This window comes from Oncorhynchus clarkii, chromosome 29 (assembly GCF_045791955.1).
Source record: "Oncorhynchus clarkii lewisi isolate Uvic-CL-2024 chromosome 29, UVic_Ocla_1.0, whole genome shotgun sequence".
Classification (NCBI taxonomy): domain Eukaryota; kingdom Metazoa; phylum Chordata; class Actinopteri; order Salmoniformes; family Salmonidae; genus Oncorhynchus; species Oncorhynchus clarkii.
Genome location: NC_092175.1, coordinates 31755392 through 31777951, shown reverse-complemented (window position 1 = coordinate 31777951; position 22560 = coordinate 31755392). Strand labels below are relative to the sequence as shown.

General features: G+C 41.6%; 2 protein-coding genes across 2 annotated transcripts; both read left to right on the top strand.

Annotated features, from left to right (window-relative positions):
• The first annotated feature begins 33 nt into the window (after positions 1–33).
• On the top strand, positions 34–16853 carry LOC139387927 (ribosomal protein S6 kinase alpha-3). Its single transcript, XM_071134316.1, has 22 exons — positions 34–374; positions 846–887; positions 1917–2033; positions 2213–2294; positions 2462–2542; positions 2660–2739; positions 2868–2974; positions 3190–3227; positions 3402–3544; positions 3724–3794; positions 3896–3984; positions 6045–6109; positions 7854–7956; positions 8060–8184; positions 8290–8415; positions 8511–8600; positions 9803–9961; positions 10197–10358; positions 10534–10610; positions 12341–12458; positions 15480–15620; positions 15726–16853. Exons 1-22 carry the CDS (start codon positions 309–311, stop codon positions 15846–15848), a joined length of 2205 nt encoding a protein of 734 aa, XP_070990417.1. The 5' UTR covers positions 34–308; the 3' UTR covers positions 15849–16853.
• A 1739-nt stretch (positions 16854–18592) lies between these two features.
• LOC139388483 (eukaryotic translation initiation factor 1A, X-chromosomal-like) lies at positions 18593–21777 on the top strand. Its single transcript, XM_071135173.1, has 7 exons — positions 18593–18785; positions 19339–19422; positions 19693–19796; positions 20067–20117; positions 20200–20281; positions 20527–20618; positions 21422–21777. The coding sequence occupies exons 1-7, from the start codon at positions 18770–18772 to the stop codon at positions 21425–21427; spliced, it is 435 nt and encodes a 144-aa protein (XP_070991274.1). The 5' UTR covers positions 18593–18769; the 3' UTR covers positions 21428–21777.
• Positions 21778–22560: the final 783 nt, after the last annotated feature.

Below are 22560 nucleotides of genomic sequence, written 5' to 3'. Positions count from 1 at the left end.
ATGACGTATGACGCATTCCAGAGCCTCGTTCTGACATACAGGTAGACCGAACCACGGCGCCATATTGAGAGAGAACGGAAGTGAGTGATTTTTGATGTGGAAAAAGTGTTTATGAAGTTCCTAGAAAACATTGGCAAGAGTGATGAAAGCCGTTTAAACGCACAGTTAGAGTTGAACTGGAACCATTTTACTATTTTGGTTTTCTCGTTTAAGAGAACCCCCCCCCTCAAGAAATACTTTTCCGAATCCCACCCTTGACAGTGTTAAGTCACTGAAAGCGCGCGGCAGCGACTGAACTCTTGTCGAAGATGCCCTTGGCACAGTTTGGAGCAGACCCATGGCAGAAAATGGCCTTGGAGAATTCGGAAAACGAGGTAATGAACATGCCAATGAACGATGGCCACCTTAGCTGTATTTGTCAACGTTTGACGCGGGCTGTTGTGAATCCACTTCCTCACACAGTTTGTGGGACACCAACTTCGATTTAGTTTCGCATAAACTGATTATTAAACTTAAGCGATTAAAAAAAGGACCACATATTTGTGATTAAAGCTGTCTTATTTCTCAAGAAGTGCAGGCTGATAACTGTAACAGCCATTTGTTGCAGGACATCGTGAGAGGGGGGGGGGGGACAAATCGCTAACTACTCACTACAGCGAACATGTGATATTTATCGTTCAAGTTGCCATTTCTAAAGTCTAAACTAGGTCTATTAAATGCAGTTTTATTTCTATATGTTCTAATCAACTAACAATTGGCCCTGAAGCATATTACAGTTTCAAAAACACGAGCCCACCCCAATTTTGTGTGAGAGACAAAGTTAAATCGCTTTCTCTGTGTTACAGGTCATGGATGACTCAATGGGGGAGGATGAAACTGTATGTAGTGTGAGTAAACATTTTTAATAATCTCACCTGTCTTCTCCCAGACTGTCTCGTTTTCACAGGAGGTTGGTGGCACCTTAATTGGGGAGAATGTGCTCGTGGTAATGTCTGGAGAGGAGTCATTGGAATGGTATCTGTGTTTGATGCCATGCCATTTCCTCCTTTCCAGACATTATTATGAGCCGTCCTCCCCTCACTAGCCTCCACTGGTGTGTGCATATGTATTTATGTTTCATGTTCTCTCTCAATTCAGTTTTCTCTCTTTGTCCTCTCTCACCTACTCACACACCTACATCCAGGCACTCCACAATAATACTGAGTACTATGTATTAATATGGACTAGTGGTGGGGTCGGTGAGAGCAAAATGATTAAAGAGAAGATAAGGGTAGCGAAAGAGTGAAAGTGACTGTGAAAGAGGGAGAGTGCATGCTATGTCTTTTAGTCATCCTCCTCCACACCTTTTGATGCAGTGGGAGGGGGTGTTGGATGTGTGGAACCGGTTGCAAGCTGTCCGTCGGCAGCTCCCTCCCCCGGCAGATCAGAGCGTAGCGCAGTCTATCCCATCGCAGCCACACTGTGACACAGGGAGAGGGGCTCTGCTGGCCCAGCACCGGGATGGGGGATTTGGACACCGCTGGGGCAGAACACGGGCCAAAGAAGGAATTTGCTGAGAGCTGGTGTGCTGTACGTGGGTCTGATGTGGCTTGGTGTTGTGTTTGGGTGGGAAAGCATGGGATTTGATTTCTCCATCCTCCCACAGTATGACTCTCTGCTCTAGTGCAAAGAAAAGGTTCTGAGTATGCAGCGCTGAAACAGTCTCTTTCTTGGTAGGGTTTTACTTCAAAACTTGTGAATGTATTTTATTTGATTAATTCCATTGCTTCTCTTTATTATTCTTTGTGACGTGTGTCTGTACATTTGTGTGTTTGTTTTATAGAATTACTGTGTATTCCTATTCTCTCTCCACACTGCGGTGTATTTGGCGTGCGTGTACCTGGTTTTGTTTTGACTGTGTCTCTAATCTTTCACAGGATGAGGGCTCCGTGAATGAGATCAGTATCACAAACCATGTTAAAGAGGGCTCTGAAAGGGCTGATCCTAGGCAGTTTGAGCTCCGCAAGGTACTGGGACAGGGATCCTTTGGGAAGGTAAATGACAGTGTTTGAGATGAAACTGTGTAGTGGTCAAAATGTTTGTTTTATTTTTTATTATGAATTATGGTTTTCATATCTCTGAACATTTGTGTATATTAGACTGACTGATTGATGGATGCTGTTGGGTTTAATAGCTGAACTGATTTGTCTTTTATCTATGTTCCCCTGTTCAGGTGTTCCTTGTGAAGAAAATAACAGGGCCTGATGCTGGCCAGCTGTATGCTATGAAGGTGCTGAAAAAGGCCACTTTGAAAGGTACACTAGTCTGCTGTGATAATTATTTTTTTCTGTGAATTTGTTGATATTGAATATATTATGTTTTCAATGGTTTTAAAACTACTTTACAACTACAGTATATATATTTTTTGTTGAATTATATTACAGTCATGATTTTAATTGTCATTTCTTTCACGAATGACCAGTGCGAGATAGGGTCCGTACCAAGATGGAGCGAGACATTCTGGTAGAGGTGAACCATCCTTTCATAGTCAGACTACACTACGGTGCGTTATCAGACATCATCTGCCTGCCCTGTCATATGTCTATGTCTGATATAAGCACAGGTCATTAAACCTTACAGATGAGTTTTGACTTCAATATGTACCCATGATTCTCCACAGCATTCCAGACAGAAGGGAAGCTGTACCTGATTCTGGACTTCCTCCGAGGTGGAGATCTATTCACACGGCTGTCTAAAGAGGTGAGCAGAATTCAAATAATTTACGCTTTTTTTTTTTTTTTTTACATAAAAAAAAAGGTTTATTTTTTCCTTGTAATTCATGTCCATATTATATTAGGTGTGTTGTTTTTAACAAGTCTGTCTACCAGGTGATGTTCACAGAGGAGGATGTGAAGTTCTACCTGGCAGAGCTGGCTCTGGCCCTGGACCATCTGCATGGCCTGGGAATCATCTACAGAGACCTTAAACCTGAGAAGTACATATTACACTAATGCTATGACATTGCTTCTTCCCATTAGGTACTTGTTTCTCTTCCAATCAGCAACCTGGGAAATTATTGCATATTTTTTTATATAAATCTAATGTTATTTTGAGCTTCGAAGTTATGTTATATACTGTCTGTTTACTGTATGTGTTTCTGCTGGCGGATGTAGAATTTCCTCTCTGACTTAGATCACTCTGTCCTTTCAGCATTCTGTTAGATGAGGAGGGCCATATCAAACTCACTGGTGGGTGATTTTCTGCTCCTATTACATATTAATGTTTCATATTCACACTCAGCCTGACTCAGCCACCGAGCAGAATAAGAAAGTGTTTTTAATGCCTTTTAATTTTAGGGGCCCTTAGTCTTCCTATGTACCATTTTCAGCTCGACTCATTTTGCTGCCCTTTGTTTGTTCCAGACTTCGGCCTTAGTAAAGAGTCCATTGATCATGAGAACAAGGCCTACTCTTTCTGTGGAACAGTGGAGTACATGGCACCAGAGGTTGTGAACCGCAGAGGACACACCCTTAGCGCTGACTGGTGGTCCTACGGCGTGCTCATGGTGAGTGCTGGAGTTCCAAATGGTTCTGTCTCTCTGCAATTCATTACCCTGTTCAAATATCTGATATCCAGTATCAAGTGTGTCCACATTCATATCTGCCTGGATGGGCCAATGTGTCCAATGGCTGACATTGCCACTGATTAGACATGTTAATAAAATGTTGTTTTCATCTTCCCCAGTTTGAGATGCTGACTGGGACACTGCCTTTCCAAGGGAAGGACCGGAAGGAAACCATGACCATGATACTGAAGTGCGTCTTACTCAACCTGTCTTGAGTACCAGTTTAACCAGGCTGTTCGCACATAAGTTTGATCTCAATCTACCATGGTAATTGTTTTGTTTGCACTGCAGGGCCAAGTTGGGAATGCCACAGTTCCTGAGCCAAGACGCCCAATCTCTCCTACGTAACCTTTTCAAACGCAACCCAGGCAACAGACTAGGTAATCATTCTCCATCACTAAAAGGGTATTGTGCACCATGGCTTGTAACTGATGATTGCATTTATAGTTTTAAAGGTTTAGGCTATGAAGTGTTTTTACATTTACTTTGTTTACAAACATTGGAGTAGAAACAGCTTATTTTGAGTTGTTATGGCGTACAACAGTTGAACTAAGTTCATGAGGTATTTTATAAGTTATCTTATTCAACCAATACAGTTGAAGTCGGAAGTTTACATACACCTTAGGCAAATACATTTAAACTCAGTTTTTCACAATTCCTGACATTTAATCCTAGTAAAAAATTCCCTGTCTTAGGTCAGTTAGGATCACCACTTTATTTTAAGAATGTAAAATGTCAGAATAATAGTAGAGTGATTTATTTCAGCTTTTATTTCTTTCATCATATTCCCAGTAGGTCAGAAGTTTACATGCACTCAGTTAGTATTTGGTAGAATTGCCTTTAAATTGTTTAACTTGGGTCAAACGTTTCGGGTAGCCTTCCACAAGCTTCCCACAATAAGTTGGGTGAATTTTGACCCATTCCTCCTGACAGAGCTGGTGTAACTGAGTCCGGTTTGTCGGCATCCTTGCTCGCACGTGCTTTTTCGGTTCTGCCCACAAATTTGAGGTCGGGGCTTTGTGATGGCCACGCCAATACCGGGACTTTGTTGTCCTTATTTTGCCACAACTTTGGAAGTATGCTTGGGAGTCATTGTCCATTTGGAAGACCCAATTTTGACCAAGCTTTAACTTTCTGACTGATGTCTTGAGATGTTGCTTCAATATATCCACCTAATTTTCCTACCTCATGATGCCATCTATTTTGTGAAGTGCAGCAAAGCACCCCCACGGCTGGTGGTGTTTATACTTGCGTACTATTGTTTGTACAGATAAACGTGGTACCTTCAGGTGTTTGAAAATTGCTCCCAAGGATGAACCAGACTTGTGGAGGTCTACAATTTTTTGTTGGCTGATTTTCTTTTGATTTTCCCATTATTTCAAGCAAGGAGTCACTGAGTTTGAAGGTAGGCCTTGAAATACATCCACAGGTACACCTCCAATGGACTCAAATTATGTCAATTAGCATATCAGAATTTTCTAAAGCCATGACATAATTTTCTGAAATTTTCCAAGCTGTTTAAAGGCACAGTCAACTTAGTGTATGTACGCTTCTGACCCACTGGAATTGTGACACAGTGAATTATAAGTGAAATAATCTGTCTGTAAACAATTGTTGGAAAAGTTACTTGTGTCATGCACAAAGTAGATGTCCTAACCGACTCGCCGAAACTAGTTTGTTAACAAGAAATTTTTGGAGTGATTGAAAAACAAGTTTTAATGACTCCAACCTCAGTGTATGTAAACTTATGACTTCAACTGCACATATCATTCATTCACAAGTCCAAAAATGTTTGTAGAAATCACAGATTGCCCCTTTAAATGAATCTCACTCAATGGAAAAAATAATATCTTGCCACTCTAGGCGGAACATAGTGTTTGGTTGTCTCCCAAGTGGTGCAGTGGTCTAAGGCACTGCATCGCAGTGCTAGAGGCGTCACTACAGATCTGGGTTCTAGCTGGGCTGTGTCGCAGCCAGCCGTGACTGGGAGACCCAGAGGCGGTGTACAATTGGCCCAGCATTGTCCGGGTTAGGGGAGGGTTTGGGCGGCAAGGATGTCCTTGTCCCATCGCGTTCTAACGACTCCCGTGGCGGGCCGGGCACATGCACACTGACACGGTCGCAAGTTGGACTGTTTCCTCTGACCCATTGCGGCTAGCTTCCGGGTTAAGCGTGCAGTGTGTCAGGGAGCAGTGTGGCTTGGCAGGGTCGTGCTTCAGAGAACGCATGACTCTCGACCTTCACCTCTCCCGAGTCCATACGGGAGTTGCAGCGATGGGACAAGACTGTAACTACCAATTATATACCATGAAATTGGGATGATTTTTTTTTTATTTATTTTTTTAATAGTAGTGTTTGACATTTGTCATCACTGAACTGCAATCATATTACAAAAGATACCACAGGTATCCTGTAATGTGTGTGGATTTGTTGTTCACAGGTGCTGGTCCAGACGGAGTGGAAGAGATCAAGAGACATTCCTTATTTTCCACAATTGACTGGAATGTAAGTTTGCCTATTAATATGCGTTTGCCATCTGCCTGCTCCTCTGTCAGTGTGTATTATAAATGCTTTTTATGTTTTTAAACTCTCGAGTGGCGCAGCTGTCTTAGTTCTAGAGGCGTCACTACAGACCCTGGTTCGATTCCGGTCTGTATCACAACCAGCCGTGACTGGGAGTCTCAGGGCGACTCACAATTGGCCCAGCGTCTTCCGGGTTAGGGTTTGGCCGGATTAGGCCATCATTCTAAATAGGAATTTGTTCTTAACCTGTCTCGGACTGAGGTTCCATTCCGCTCACGGAACCCCTCGCCAACAGCCAATAAAATTGCAGGGCGCCAAATACAAATCAACAGTAATCTCATAAATCAAATTTCTCAAACATACAAGTATTAGGCACCATTTTAAAGATACAATTCTCGTTAATCCAGCCACAGTGTCTGATTTCAAAAAAGCTCCACAAACGATTATGTTAGGTCACCACCAACTCACAGAAAAACCCAGCCATTTTTCCAGCCAAAGAGAGGAGTCACAAAAAAGCATAAATAGAGATAAAATTCAGCACTAACCTTTGATCTTCATCAGATGACACTCACAGGACTTCATGTTACATAATACATTATGTTTTGTTCAGTAAAGTTCATATTTATATCCAAAAATCTTATTTTACATTGGCGTGTTAGATTCAGTAGTTCCAAAACATGCAGTGATATTGCAGAGAGCCACATGAATTCACAGAAATACTGATGCTGATGAAAATACAGCTATTATACATGGAACTTTAGATACACTTCTCCTTAATGCAACCACTGTGTCAGATTTCAAAAAAACTTTACGGAAAAAGCATTATCTGAGAACGGCGCTCAGAGCCCAAACCAGCCAGAGAAATATCCGCCATGTTGGGTCGTCAACATTATTCATAAATAGTATCATAAATATTAACTTACCTTTGATCTTCATCAGAATGCACTCTCAGGAATCGCAGTTCCACAATAAATGCTTGTTTTGTTTGATAATGTCCTTCATTTATGTCCAATAGCTTATTTTGTTAGGGCGTTTGGTAAACAAATCCAAATGCGCGATCTGGTCCATTTGGACGAAACGTAAAAAAAGTTATATTACAGGTTGAAGAAAATTGTCAAACTAAGTATAGAATCCATTTTTAGAATGTTTTTATCATAAAAGTTCAATAATGTTCCAACCGGAGAATTACATTGTCTGTTGAAAAGCAATGGAACGACAGCTACCTCTCAAGTGAAAGCGTGTGACTGAGAACGAGGCAGAGGGCAGACCACTGACTCAAAGAGCTCCCATCCGGTCACACATCACATGAGAAGCCTGAAACAACGTTCTAAAGACGGTTGACATCTAGTGGAAGCCTTAGGAAGCGCAAAATAACCCATATCCCACTGTGTATTTGATAGGGGTGACTTCAAAAACTACCTCAATTTCCCACTTCCTGTTTGGATTTTTTCTCAGGTTTTTGCCTGCCATATGAGTTCTGTTATACTCACAGACATCATTCAAACAGTTTTAGAAACTTCAGAGTGTTTTCTATCCAATACTAATAATAATATGCATATATTAGCATCTGGGACTGAGTAGGAGGCAGTTCACTCTGGGCACGCTATTCATCCAAAAGTTAAAATGCTGCCCCCCATCCCAAATAATTTAACTGACTGAGTTAAATAAAATGAACATGTTAAGGTTTATTCCAATGTTTCCCCCTTTTTTTTTGGTATGCCTGTAGAAATTATTCAGGAGAGAACTCCATCCCCCCTTCAAACCTGCGAGTGGCAGACCTGATGACACCATCTACTTTGACTCTGAATTCACTGCAAAAACTCCACGGGGTAAATGACAGATTCTTGTTTGGCGCTTTATACAATACGCAGTTTCATAATTGTGTGTGTGAATGAAAAGTAGTGAGGGTTGACATGAGGATTTTCCCCAAAGACTCTCCCGGCTGTCCCCCGAGTGCCAACACCAACCAGCTGTTTAGAGGCTTCAGCTTCGTGGCTATCTCAGATGAGGAGAGTCAACCTCCACAGAACATTAACATCAACATGTCCTCTATACAGGTACCAACACACGCACACACTGGATAGGTCCCTGTATTTATTTATTATAATATGGTTGTGTGTGGAAATAACAGAATTGGTCTCTGTGTCTATCTCTCTCTTCAGCAACTCCACAGAAACACAGCACAGTTTAGTGATGCCTACGATGTGAAGGAGGACATTGGTGTGGGCTCTTACTCCATATGCAAACGCTGTGTTCAGAAGAGCAACAGTATGGATTATGCTGTAAAGGTGAGCTGTAACGCTGGGGCTGCCCATGTCACACCCTGGGAATGCCCATGGTAGAATGGTAGGATTAACTGTTATTACTGATGTTGTTATCCCAGATCATCAGTAAGGCCAAGAGGGACACAACAGAAGAGGTGGAGATTCTTCTGCGCTATGGACAGCACCCCAACATCATCACTCTCAAAGATGTGAGTCATTACATCAGCAGTATGCGATTGAAGCAAGCAGCAATGTTTTTTAAATCTTTTTTTATGTATTTTACTTTTTCTTCCTAATTTTGATCTTCTCGCATCACTGCGACTCCCCAACGGGCTCGGGAGGCGAGTCATGCATCCTGCCAACCAGCACTTCTTAACACCCGCTCACTTAACCTGGAAGCCAGCCGCACCAATGTGTCGGAGGAAACGCTGTTCAACAGACAACTGAGGTCAGCCTGCAGGCCCACAGCCAGCCACAAGGAGTCGCTAGAGCACAACGAGCCAAGTAAAACCTCTACTAACCCAGACGATGTTGGGCCAATTGTGCAACACCTTATGGGATTCTCGATCAAGGCTGTTTGTGATACAGCCTGGGATCGGACCGGGGTCTGTAGTGAGGGGGGGGGGGGGGGGGGGGTGGTATATTTCTGTCTCTATTAAAGCCCTGTTGTGGGGAAAAACTCATTCTGATTGGCTGCTACTGGCTCTCCAGTGGGTAGACCTGACTCACAAGTGGATGGACCTATGCCCACCCATGGCTGCACCCCTGCCCAGCCATGTAAAATCCATAGATAAGGGCCTAATTTGCTCAACTGTATGTGTAAACATGTATACGCAGGGCCCAGCTTTAAAAGAGACCTTGGTCTCAGTCTGTGTTCCTTGTTGAAATAAAGGTATAATAATAATTTAAATTGACTAATTTAAACTGACTGTAATTCAGTACAATATTTTTCATTGTTCAATGTTGCTTTTATATTGTTGTTCAGTATATTTAATATATGGCACATCAGGTTTGAATTATCATGCTGATCAAAGCTCCAATCAAATCCAGACATTATATACTTTTGAATGACACTTCCAGTTTTGGCGGGAAATACCGGTTTACCCGGGAGGAAAGTGATTTATTCGCAGGATGGAACATTTGTAAAATACCGGGAAAATATATAACCCTAGTGCGTGTCGGACATTTCTGGGATATTTTGTTTCAGCTCATGATACATGGGACCAACACTTTAAACGTTGAGTTCAGTGTAGATTCACAATTGAATTGTTCTATTGTTTGGCTAGTATGTCGATGTTCTGAGAGTTATGGGAATATTTTTTTGTGTGCTGAATACTCTTCTATAATGAGTTGTTATTTGTTAGTGTCTCTCTGGGTGACATTGTGAGGTTGTGTGCCCTGTTAACTGTAGGTGTTTGACGATGGGCGCTCAGTGTACCTGGTGACAGAGCTGATGAAAGGAGGAGAGCTACTGGATAAGATCCTCAGACAGAAGTTCTTCTCTGAGAGGGAGGCCAGTGCAGTTCTCCACACCATCACCAAAACTGTGGAGTACCTGCATGCACAGGGGGTAAAACATTCACCATCACAATGATACATAACTGATATATTACGTGTTCCAAGTATATACTATATATAAGCACTTTGCTACTTTCAATACACAGGACCTTTCTACTGTATAAGCAATACGAGTTGACATTGCTACTTTCAATACACAGGACCTTTCTACTGCAATACGAGTTGACAATCTACAATTTGCCTCCTACTCACTATGTCACTGTTGGAATTTCTGTCCCCCTGCTCAGGTTGTCCATAGAGATCTGAAACCCAGTAACATACTGTACGTGGATGAGTCTGGAAACCCAGAGTCCATCCGAATCTGTGACTTTGGCTTCGCCAAACAGCTGAGAGCTGAAAATGGACTCCTGATGACTCCCTGCTACACGGCCAACTTTGTCGCCCCCGAGGTGTCTCTTCTTCTACATGTTTCTGTGACTAGTACCTGCATGCTCAGCTAATGGTCGTCTAACTATAACAAGTTCATCGTATTTTCAGTTTTCAATATATTTGTCTAGTAACTGACATGGCATTCTTTGCATTATGTATTCTAATGCAGTGTGCTATACTTCCTATTGTTGTTAGGTCCTGAAGAAACAGGGCTATGATGCAGCCTGTGATATCTGGAGTCTAGGAGTGCTGCTCTATACAATGCTTACTGGGTATGCGTGCTTTACCAATAGTAATGCAGCCAATGATGTTCATAAAAATATGAACACATACAGTGGGGAGAACAACTATTTGATACACTGCCAATTTTGCAGGTTTTCCTACTTACAAAGCATGGAGAGGTCTGTAATTTTTATCATATGTACACTTCAACTGTGAGAGAGAGAATCTAAAACAAAAATCCAGAAAATCACATTGTATGATTTTTAAGTAATTCATTTGCATTTTATTGCATGACATAAGTATTTGATACATCAGAAAGCAGAACTTAATATTTGGTACAGAAACCTTTGTTTGCAATTACAGAGATCATACGTTTCTTGTAGTTCTTGACCAGGTTTGCATACACTGCAGAAGGGATTTTGGCCCACTCTTCCATACAGACCTTCTCCAGATTCTTCAGGTTTCGGGGCTGTCGCTGGGCAATACGGACTTTCTGCTCCCTCCAAAGATTTTCTATTGGGTTCAGGTCTGGAGACTGGCTAGGCCACTCCAGGACCTTGATGCTTCTTACGGAGTCACTCCTTAGTTGCCCTGGCTGTGTGTTTCGGGTTGTTGTCATGCTGGAAGACCCAGCCGCGACCCATCTTCAATGCTCTTACTGAGGGAAGGAGGTTGTTGGCCAAGATCTCGCAATACATGGCCCCATCCAGCCTCCCCTCAATACGGTGCAGTCGTCCTGTCCCCTTTGCAGAAAAGCATCCCCAAAGAATGATGTTTCCACCTCCATGCTTCACGGTTGGGATGGTGTTCTTGGGGTTGTACTCATCCTTCTTCTTCCTCCAAACACGGCGAGTGGAGTTTAGTCCAAAAAGCTCTATTTTTGTCTCATCAGACCACATGACCTTCTCCCATTCCTCCTCTGGATCATCCAGATGGTCATTGGCAAACTTCAGACGGGCCTGGACATGCACTGGCTTGAGCAGGGGGACCTTGCGTGCGCTGCAGGATTTTAATCCATGACTGCGTAGTGTGTTACTAATGGTTTTCTTTGAGACTGTCATCCCAGCTCTCTTCAGGTCATTGACCAGGTCCTGCCGTGTATTTCTGGGCTGATCCCTCACCTTCCTCATGATCATTGATGCCCCACGAGGTGAGATCTTGCATGGAGCCCCAGACCGAGGGTGATTAACCGTCATCTTGAACTTCTTCCATTTTCTAATAATTGCGCCAACAGTTGTTGCCTTCTCACCAAGCTGCTTGCCTATTGTCCTGTAGCCCATCCCAGCCTTGTGCAGGTCTACAATTTTATCCCTGATGTCCTTACACCCTCTCTGGTCTTGGCCATTGTGGAGAGGTTGGAGTCTGTTTGAGTGTGTTGACAGGTGTCTTTTATACTGGTAACGAGTTCAAACAGGTGCAGTTAATACAGGTAATGAGTGGAGAACAGGAGGGCTTCTTAAAGAAAAACTAACAGGTCTGTGAGAGCCGGAATTCTTACTGGTTGGTAGGTGATCAAATACTTATGTCATGCAATAAAATGTAAATGAATTACTTAATCATACAATGTGATTTTCTGGATTTTTGTTTTAGATTCCGTCTCTCAGTTGAAGTGTACCTATGATAAAAATTACAGACCTCTACATGCTTTGTAAGTAGGAAAACGTGCAAAATCGGCAGTGTATCAAATACTTGTTCTCCCCACTAATACAATAGCAACAATAAAGTACATTAATATTTTATTAGTCCTTATTATTAGTATGTATTTATCTTGATATTTCAGGTTCACTCCTTTTGCCAATGGACCAGAGGATACTCCCGAAGAGATCTTGGCTCGGATCGGCAGTGGAAAGTTCTCTCTGACGGGTGGCTACTGGAATTCAGTCTCTGCAGAGGCCAAGGTATGTCTGGGATGTCGGTTGTACTGCAGCACTGTGCTTTCCATAGTATCCAATTACTCTATGATAGACGGAATCCTTTTCCTAGCACTATACAGTGCATTCGGAAAGTATTCAGACCCCTTCACTTTTTCCAAATGTTTGTTAGACTTATTCTAAAATTATTATTTTTTTAAATTCATCAATCTACACACGATACCCCATAATGCCATTTTTTGCAAATGTATTAAAAATAAACAAAATTAGTATTCAGACCCTTTGCTATGACTCGAAGTTGAGCTCCGGTGCATCCTGTTTCCAATGATCATCCTTGAGACGTTTCTACAACTTGATTGGAGTCCACCTCTGGTAAATTAAATTGATTGGACATGATGTAGAAAGGCACACACCTGTCTATATTAGAGGTCGACCGATTATGATTTTCAACTCCGATACCGATTATTGGAGGACCAAAAAGCCGATACCGATTAATCGGCCGATTTTAAAATAAAAAATACAAAAATGTATTTGTAATAATGACAATTACAACAATACTGAATGAATACTTACTTTAACTTAATATAATACATCACTAAAATCAATTTAGCCTCAAGTAAATAATGAAACATGTTCAATTTGGTTTAAATAATGCAAAAACAAAGTGTTGGAGAAGAAAGTAAAAGTGCAATATGTGCTATTTTACGTTTCATATGAAAGCTAGTGGTTCCTTTTAACATGTCTTCAATATTCCCAGGTAAGAAGTTTTAGGTTGTAGTTATTATAGGAATTATAGGACTATTTCCCTCTATACCATTTGTATTTCATTAACCTTTGACTATTGGATGTTCTTATAGGCACTTTAGTATTGCCAGTGTAACAGTATAGCTTCCGTCCCTCTCCTCGCTCCTCCCTGGGCTCGAACCAGCAACACAACGACAACAGCCACCATGGAAGCAACGTTACCCATGCAGAGCAAGGGGAACAACTACTAGAAGGCTCAGAGCGAGTGATGTTTGAAACGCTATTAGCGCGCGCTAACTAGCTAGCCATTTCACTTCGGTTAAACTAGCCTCATCTCGAGAGTTGATAGGCTTGAAGTCATAAACAGCGCAATTCTTGACGCACAACGAAGAGCTGCTGGCAAAACGCACGAAAGTGCTGGTTGAATGAATGTTTACGCGCCTGCTTCTGCCTACCACCGCTCAGTCAGATATTTAGATACTTGTATGCTTTTATTTATTCGTTATTTTACATGTTCTCATTTGCAGCAACGACCTGGGGAATAGTTACAGGGGAGAGGAGGGGGGATGAATGAGCCAATTGTAAACTGGGGACACTGCCCTGCTTGTATGCTCAGTCAGATTATATGCAACACAGGACACGCTAGATAATATCTAGTAATCTCATCAACCATGTGTCGTTAACTAGTGATTATGATTGATTGTTTTTTATAAGATAAGTTTAATGCTAGCTAGCAACTTACCTTGGCTTACTGCATTCGCGTAACAGGCAGTCTCCTTGTGGAATGCAACAAGAGAGGCAGGTCGTTATTGCGTTGGACTAGTTAACTGTAAGGTTGCGCGATTGGATCCCCCGAGCTGACAAGGTGAAAATCTGTCGTTCTGCCCCTGAACAAGGCAGTTAACCCACCGTTCCTAGGCCGTCATTGAAAATAAGAATGTGTTCTTAACTGCCTTGCCTAGTTAAATAAAGGTATAAAAAAAATAGGCAAATCAGCGCCCAAAAATACAGATTTCCGATTGTTATGAAAACTTGAAATCGGTCCTCATTAATCGGCCATTCTGATTAATCGGTCGACCTCTAGTCTATATAAGGTCCCACAGTTGACAGTGCATGTCAGATCAAAAACCAAGCCATGGGGTCAAATAAATTGTCCGTAGAGCTCCGAGACAGGATTGTATCGAGGCACAGATCTGGGAAAGGGTACCAACACATTTCTGAAGCATTGAAGGTCCCTAAGAACACAGTGGCCTACATCATTCTTAAACGGAATAGGTTTGGAACCACCAAGACTCTTCCTAGAGCTCCAGAGTTCCTCTGTGGAGATGGGAGATCCTTCCAGAAGGACAACCATCTCTGCAGCACTCCACCAATCAGGCCTTTATAGTAGAGAGTGGCCAGAAGCCACTCCTCAGTAAACGGCACATGACAGCCCTCTTGGAATTTGCCAAAAGGCACCTAATGGACTCTCAGACCATGAGAAACAGATGCGCTGGTCTGATGAAACCAAGATTGAACTCTTTGGCCTGAATGCCAAGTGTCACATTTGGGGGAAACCAGGCACTGCTCATCACCTGGCCAATACCATCCCTACAGTGAAGCATGGTGGTGGCAGCATCATGCTGTGGGGATGTTTTTCAGCAGCAGGGACTGGGAGAATAGTCAGGATCGAAGGAAAGATGAATGGAGCAAAGTACAGCGATCCTTGATGAACATGCTCCAGAGCTCTCAGGACCTCAGACTGCGGTTCACCTTCCAACAGGACAATGACCCTAAGCACATAACCAAGACAACGCAGGAGTGGCTTCAAGACAAGTCTCTTGAATGTCCATGAGTGGTCCAGCCAGAGCCCGGACTTGATCCCAATCTAACATCTCTGGAGAGACCTGAAAATAGCTGTGCAGCGACGCTCCCCATTCAACCTGACAGCTTGAGAGGATCTGCAGAAAGAATGGGAGAAACTCCCCAAATACAGGTGTGCCAAGCTTGTAGCGTCATACCCAAGAAGACTCGCTGTGATTGCTGCCAAAGGTGCTTCAACAAAGTACAGAGTAAAGGGTCCTGAATACTTATGTAAATGTGATGTTTTAGATTTTTTATACATTTTTAAAAATTTCTAAACCTGTTTTTGAATTGTCATTGTGTGTAGATTGAGGGAATAAAAACGATGTAATCAATTTTAGAATAAGTCTGTAATGTAACAAAGTGGAAAAAGTGAATGGGTCTGAATACTTTCCGAATGCGCTGTATACTTGATGGAAGTGATAGTATGCACAATCTGAACATTGGCGTTGCTGTCTTTAGGACCTAGTGTCCAAGATGCTGCATGTGGACCCCCACCAGAGGCTAACTGCTGCTCAGGTACTGCGACACCCTTGGATATTACACAAGGACCAGTTGCCCAAGTACCAGCTCAATAGACAGGATGCTCCTCATTTGGTCAAGGTAACAAAACTTTATTCAATGCACAAGTCTCTCTTTTCTGACACTCTGAAAGCTTCTCTGCTGGGTATTGATAAATTAACACCAAGACTGTTCTCCCTCTTACAGGGTGCGATGGCAGCCACTTATTCTGCTCTGAACATGCATGTTCCCCCTGTGCTGGACCCTGTAGGGCGCTCCTCGTTAGCTCAAAGAAGAGGAGTGAAGAAGTTGACCTCCACAGCCCTGTGATCCACTAGTATCAATCTCACCTGTTTAATGCTACTGCACCAGTGCATTAGTGTGTTTCGACTCCCGCTGTGTTAGAAGAACAGTGTGTAAAGACCAAAAAGAAACGGTAACCCATTCACTGAGAAAATGCATCATGTATTTGCTTGTACAATCATCACTGCCTTCAGACCAAGAGTTACAAACTCTTGGAAAGGCTGAACTGTATATTTTATGAAAATGAGATATTTACTACAAAAATAGAATTAAATGTATACGGGTTCCTACAGGTCTGTGTTTAAACAGAGATTGTGTTAAGCACTGGGGGATGAAGGGGTTTGGAAAGGGTTAAAATGATGTTTCCCCCAGTTGCATGGAGCAGTCAGTCCCCCTTATTCCAAATCAACCGCTAAGCCCCTACCCCCTACCTATGCACTTGTATAGATCTGAAAATATTAGATACGTGTAAACAGTCATATTTTTAGTTAGGCCAATTTTTAGAATGTTATATTGTTCTAATTCCAGACATTTGGTTACATAGCATTGTTTAAATATTCCCCATGTCATGTTAAATGGGGAGCTAACCATAGAAATAGAATGAATGGAACTGACTTGGTGCTCTAACCCTGGCAATTTGACTGGTTAACGAACTCACCGTATAGCCCCACAGTGGAGGTGTCATAACACTCCTAAAACCTAGCAGTTAAACAGGGAAATGGGTCCAATTGTTTTTCCACCATTCATTTTTCCCATATGATACTTAATAAGGGCTATTTTTGGTGTAGGTTTACCCTGGCATGTCATTTTGATGACCATGTAAATCTCTGACAAGTTGACTAACCGATATATTTGTCTCCATTTACTCTGCTTCAAAAATGCTAATTAGTGTCCAAGTAGACATCACGCAAGATTACAAATACCTGCAAGCTCATGCACGTGCTGACACCTTTGCTAACAGTTATTGTGTCAAGACAGTTCACATAATTGTCCATTTAAATACATAATTGTCATTTTTTTTGTGGGGGGGGGGGTAAATACAGGCAAATATATTTATAAGTCACCTTGTCCTAGAGAGATTTACACCGTTATCAAAAGCCCTTATTTTAAGTGTTTCTAAAATCCCCTATGGGAAAAATGAATGGAGCCATTTCCTTGTTTGACCCCTAGGTTTTATTTGGAATATTCTATCAATAGATTCTGGATTGCCATGGTAATGTAGAATGTTAATTCAAATTATGCTAGCTCAGGGGTGTCAAACCTTTTGCATGGAGGGCCTTGTCTGTTGGTTTTTCGTTTCAATCAATCCCTAGACAATCAAGTGTGGGGGGGGGGGGGGGGGTCCTTACTAATTTGTGATCTTAATTCATCAATCAGGTACAAGGGAGGAGCAAAAACACGCAGACACTCAGCCCTCCGTGGAATGATTTTGACACTCGTGTGCTAGCTGATGTGGCTCATGAATGTATTTTTTGTGATGTCAGTTGAGTTGACTTAACAGATTGAAGTTTATACTTCTTGCTTTTACTTCCTGCCATTGGTCTAGGGAAAAAATATACAGGTTAAGACAACGTCGTCACAAATCTGGGATCATTGGTGTTCGTTAACTACCAGCGCCATTGCTAACCAGTACAGCTGGTCCTATTCTTGCAAAGAGTTATGGGCTATTAGAATCTTGTTTTCTTAACCTTTGTCATATTCAACCTAGTCATAGGTACACTCAATGGCTACCAGTCCAGCCATTATGCTACCGTTGACTTTAATGGGGATGCCTGTTATATTCATTCTATTTCTATGGAACTATTATGGCTGCCATGGAATGTTTTAGTGTCATGTTTTTGCATCATTGCCCAATTCAGACATTCAGTTTTATACAATTTTCTATTTTATTTTTATATTCCCCATGTAGCTATTGTTAATAGTGAGCTAACATGGCTGCCATAGAATGTTGAAGTGTCAATATAAAATGCATCATGATGCGGAAACCGCATTGGCTCAACTTTCTAAATACAAGGCTCTGGGAATAAGCAACATGGAATTATTACTATATTGCTTATTTATTGGGCAATTAGGGTTTGGACACTGACAAACTCCTTAATAGTGCAACAGTTTACCAAGGCCCTGTCAGCAATGGGGGAGAAAAAGTGCTAACCTCCTTCCTCACTCCAGTATCTGCTGCTGCACTTTCTCTCAGACCTTTGTGTTGGGGCAGGGCCCAGAGGGGTTGGAGTTTTCTTGCTTTACTTAGTCTTTAATTTTTTTTTGTCCTTCTCATAATCATAAAGGGAAACGTGAACTTGGGATATACTTATAGCAATTAAGATTACTTTTCCAGTCTACTTTTAAGAGACCATTAAGAATGTATTTTTGTATATGTTGATGAATGAAACATTTTCTACATGGTGTGCATGATGGTCACAGGACAGCTTTAGTTTGGGGGGGTTTTAAGGGAAAGAGAAGGGCTTTCCAAGAAGATGCTGGGGAAATGTAACATGCTAGATGGAGGGGTGAATAGATAGCGTCTTTCCCCTCTGGTTTCCATGTTTTACAGAGAAATGTTTCTCAGTAGATGTGGGCCAGGCAAGTGACTGCAGCTTCATTTGTAATCTAAAAAATTATAATGAATACATCAAATAAATATACAATAAAATAATGCATCAATTGTTCATTCTTTCCTCCACCGAAAGGCCACATAACTATCAATTTTAATGAGTATATGATGTAGGAGACCAGATCGGTTAGGAAACATGGGAAGCCACTTTTTAAACCCTAATGCTGCTTCACGGTGCAAGCGGAAGTGGTATCCCCGAGAAAGCTAAGCTAACAAGCTTGCTAACTTTGTAAGTGTGTGACATCGTCACGGATTGGTATTTCATTCCATTTTTATAACACACAATTCGATACGGACAAAACAGGACTGATTTAACAAAGCCTGTTAGTTTGGGAATATGCCGAAGAATAAAGGTAAGTAGCAAACATGTTGCCTTTGGTTGTTAGCTAACGTTATTCCATGGAATGGTTGATGTTTATGCTAGCTAGCTAGCCACCCGGGCCCATGCTTAGCAACGTGACTGGAGGAAGGCACCGTATGGCATTTAACAAATATTTAAACGTGTGGAAACGTTGCTTAACCTTCATTACCACCAATGTCATATTGTTTATATTATCGCAATTTGACTATTAATAATTTAGGAATTCGACTAGCGAACTATGAACTGCCTTTTGTCACATTATTTTGCGCAACTGAATGACGTTAGTACCAACTAGTGCGGTAGGCCAAAAATATCCCTGCCCTGTGCCTATCATCTTGAGCCTCAGCCCTGATTCTGTCACATTAACTAACTAACTAGCACAGGTAAAAGGGATTAATTAAAGTATATTTGTAGCTAGGCTACAGCCATTTGGTTGGCCTATTTATCCGTGTTTATTTGACTCATGTTGCCAATGACTGGTGGAATTGGAATGACAGTCACCCATTAGAAAAATGGGCATTCTAATACTCATCCTCTCATTACAGGTAAGGGAGGAAAGAATCGACGACGTGGTAAAAATGAGAATGAATCAGAAAAGAGAGAGCTGGTTTTCAAAGAGGATGGCCAAGGTGAGTGCAAGGTCCCCCTTCAACCTTATTTAGTCTGTAAGGTTCTGACTTAATTTCAACCAATTGTCAACTGCTTTAACACTGACCATGCTAACAGTGTACACTGACCATGCTAACAGTGTAGCTACTAATCGAATACAGTTATGATCTAGATGTATTCAACATTTGTGTGCTCCCTGGTTACCAGTTCAGCACTTACATTTGAGTCACCTCGTGACCTCTATATGAATTGCCTAACTGCTTCATCTCTGTTCGTCTGTTCTAATCTAGAATATGCACAGGTCATTAAGATGTTGGGTAATGGACGACTGGAAGCTATGTGTTTTGATGGAGTCAAGCGACTTTGCCACATCCGAGGAAAACTACGGAAAAAGGTAATTCTGTACACAGTAGCCTATATAGCGTTAGTGCTACCAGTCACAAAATTTGGCAAATAGCTGCAGGCTGATATGTGAACTGTATAAATGCAATCCAATGACATCATCCTTTACGCGCTACTTCCGTAATGCTTTGGGTTGGAAATGACATGAGGGTTGACAGACTCTTCTACCTGGGCTGTATGTGTCCTGTTCTATGATGGAAGTATTACAGTTATTATACTCTACATTCTCCTTGCTGACATCTTGTTATTCTCTCTTGGGCAGGTTTGGATCAACAGTTCAGACATCATCCTGGTGGGACTTCGAGATTACCAGGTAATAATTATGAGAGACAAAAATCAGCTATGGTTTGTATTTTTTTAATGATAATGATAATACGTTACATTCTTCCTTAAAGGACCAAAAAGCTGATGTTATCCTGAAGTACAATGCAGACGAGGCCAGGAGTTTGAAGGCCTATGGGGAGCTTCCTGAACATGGTAAGTATCTGGGACCTACCTGTTTTTCGACCACTGAATGCTCAGCTATGAAAAGCCAACTGACATTTACTTCTGAGGTGCTGACCTGTGATTATTATTTTACCCTGTTTGTCATTTATGAACATTTGATCATCTTGAAGACCGATCTGGCTTTAATGGCCATGTACTCTTATGATTATGGGCACATGTGCACTCTTTAAGGCAAACTAGTTCATTAACGGTGAGTGTATGTTCTAACTCCCTAGCTAAAATCAATGAGACCGACACGTTTGGACCTGGTGACGACGAGGACATTCAGTTTGATGACATTGGAGATGATGACGAGGACATTGATGATGTGAGTAGAAGGTTCCTCTTGCAAGTCACAAGGAAAGCTGTCAATGAGTAATAGGCTTGGGCGATATACCGCATACCAGGGTATTTCAAAATACGGTATGATTTTCTATACTGTTTTTGGGGGTTGAGGCGGGGGCACGTGCAACACCACTGCTTATAAGTTAAGTATAACTAAGAAATCTAAGATGCCATGAATTATATACAGCACAGGGCTCCAGGTATACATTTAGTCTACTAAGTGGCTAAATGTCAACATCAAGGTTCTTGGTTACAGCAGAGACATTCAATCCCTGCCTGGATTAAGATCCCTGTAACAATGTTCCATCTTGGCCATGTTCTGTTATAATCTCCACCCGGCACAGCCAGAAGAGGACTGACCACCCCTTATAGCCTGGTTCCTCTCTAGGTTTCTTCCTAGGTTTTGGCCTTTCTAGGGAGTTTTTCCTAGCCACCGTGCTTTTACACCTGCATTGCTTGCTGTTTGGGGTTTTAGGCTGGGTTTCTGTACAGCACTTTTATATATCAGCTGATGTAAGAAGGGCTATATAAATTGATTTGATTTGTTGCCTAAATTGTTTTGTGCGCCCCTTGTGTGCACTTCTGGTAATACTGTATGGCACAGAAACGGTATGGAATCTGAATACCCCCCAACCCAAATGGATAACTGATGTAGTCAATCAACTGAAATCACATACAATTGAGTGAAATGCTTTTTCGCTCTGTGCATTTTGCTTGAACGTTTTGTCTTTGCTATTGGGTCAGGTAATACTACTTGGTAACATGCCTCTCTCCCCATTCTCTCAGATCTGAATCAGGACTATTGTGTGCCACATCATTTACGCAGAGGAAAGTGGACATTTCTATAATCCTCAAGTCAGTTGAGACTGCTTAAGACCTGGAATCTGTCAACTGAGAACATCATCACACCTACTTCAGTTCACACTTCATATTTTTGTTATAGGTGTAATATATTTATATTTTATTCCATCTCATGCGGAATATAGGCTCAAATTACAGAACACCAGAATTTAAAATAAAAAAAACTGAAATAAATGTTTGGTCTGAAGATTTGTTGTCTAAAACAAAATATCCTTCCCTTTTTTAGAACATACTTTTGTTTTCTTGATATTGATGATCAATAAAGTAATTATTTTAAAATGTGTGCTAATTTGATATGCCTTTTTCAATCAAAAACCATCTTGGCTGGCAACAGAAATTTCACTTTGTAAAAATGGTGAAAGCAGGTAGAGGAACTCTGTCCTATTGGTAAACCTTTTATTTAGCATTTACAGTATTGGCACAACACTGGACCTAGTATGTAATAGTGCCTCATTTTTATACAGTATTCCACCTATCAATAACAATGCTGCATTTAAGCCTAGGAAACAGATACTTCGCCCAGATTTGTAACCAAATTAGGGGTGCTCAAAAAGATCTGTGCTAGGCCCACAGCATGATCACGGGTGAACTCAGGCAAGGATGGTCTCTTCGCATTTGTTTTATTTGCTATGGCTTGATGACACGCACAGAATTTGGCTGGCTTTGCTACAAAGTCAGACTGACAGTACCGGGCGAGGTTAATTTGAGTCTGGAGCGAGACCGCCGCAGGGTACCCAGTCTTGCTCAGATGCTGCGCACCACTTAATCCACGCTCACGTCTCTGGGCAGAGGGGATCAGAGGCACATCTACTCAAACGTTTTGACGCTGTCATTGTAGTGTTTTTCACTAATAGCCTATTTGAAGAAAGCATATTAATAATACAATTAAGACATCAGTTATCTATTTCCAAATTCATATTGGGCTTTTTTAAGAAAGGTATTATTTCACCCCAAATATAGCCCAATGGAAAATAAAACGCACGAAACAACTGTCCCACTCCCATCATGTATCCAATTATTTGATGGCAACGTATAATGCTATTAAATGCAATTCAATAATTCGA

What these genes read in the sequence shown, in the direction of transcription:
- LOC139387927 (XM_071134316.1), top strand. Translation starts at nt 309, where the DNA reads ATGCCCTTGGCACAGTTTGGAGCAGACCCATGGCAGAAAATGGCCTTG. An exon ending in AGAGACCTTAAACCTGAGAA is followed by an intron (nt 2,975 to 3,189) that starts GTACATATTACA and finishes CTGTCCTTTCAG; the next exon opens with CATTCTGTTAGATGAGGAGG. An exon ending in TTTCCACAATTGACTGGAAT is followed by an intron (nt 6,110 to 7,853) that starts GTAAGTTTGCCT and finishes GTATGCCTGTAG; the next exon opens with AAATTATTCAGGAGAGAACT.
- LOC139388483 (XM_071135173.1), top strand. An exon ending in TGGGACTTCGAGATTACCAG is followed by an intron (nt 20,118 to 20,199) that starts GTAATAATTATG and finishes TCTTCCTTAAAG; the next exon opens with GACCAAAAAGCTGATGTTAT. An exon ending in TGGGGAGCTTCCTGAACATG is followed by an intron (nt 20,282 to 20,526) that starts GTAAGTATCTGG and finishes CTAACTCCCTAG; the next exon opens with CTAAAATCAATGAGACCGAC.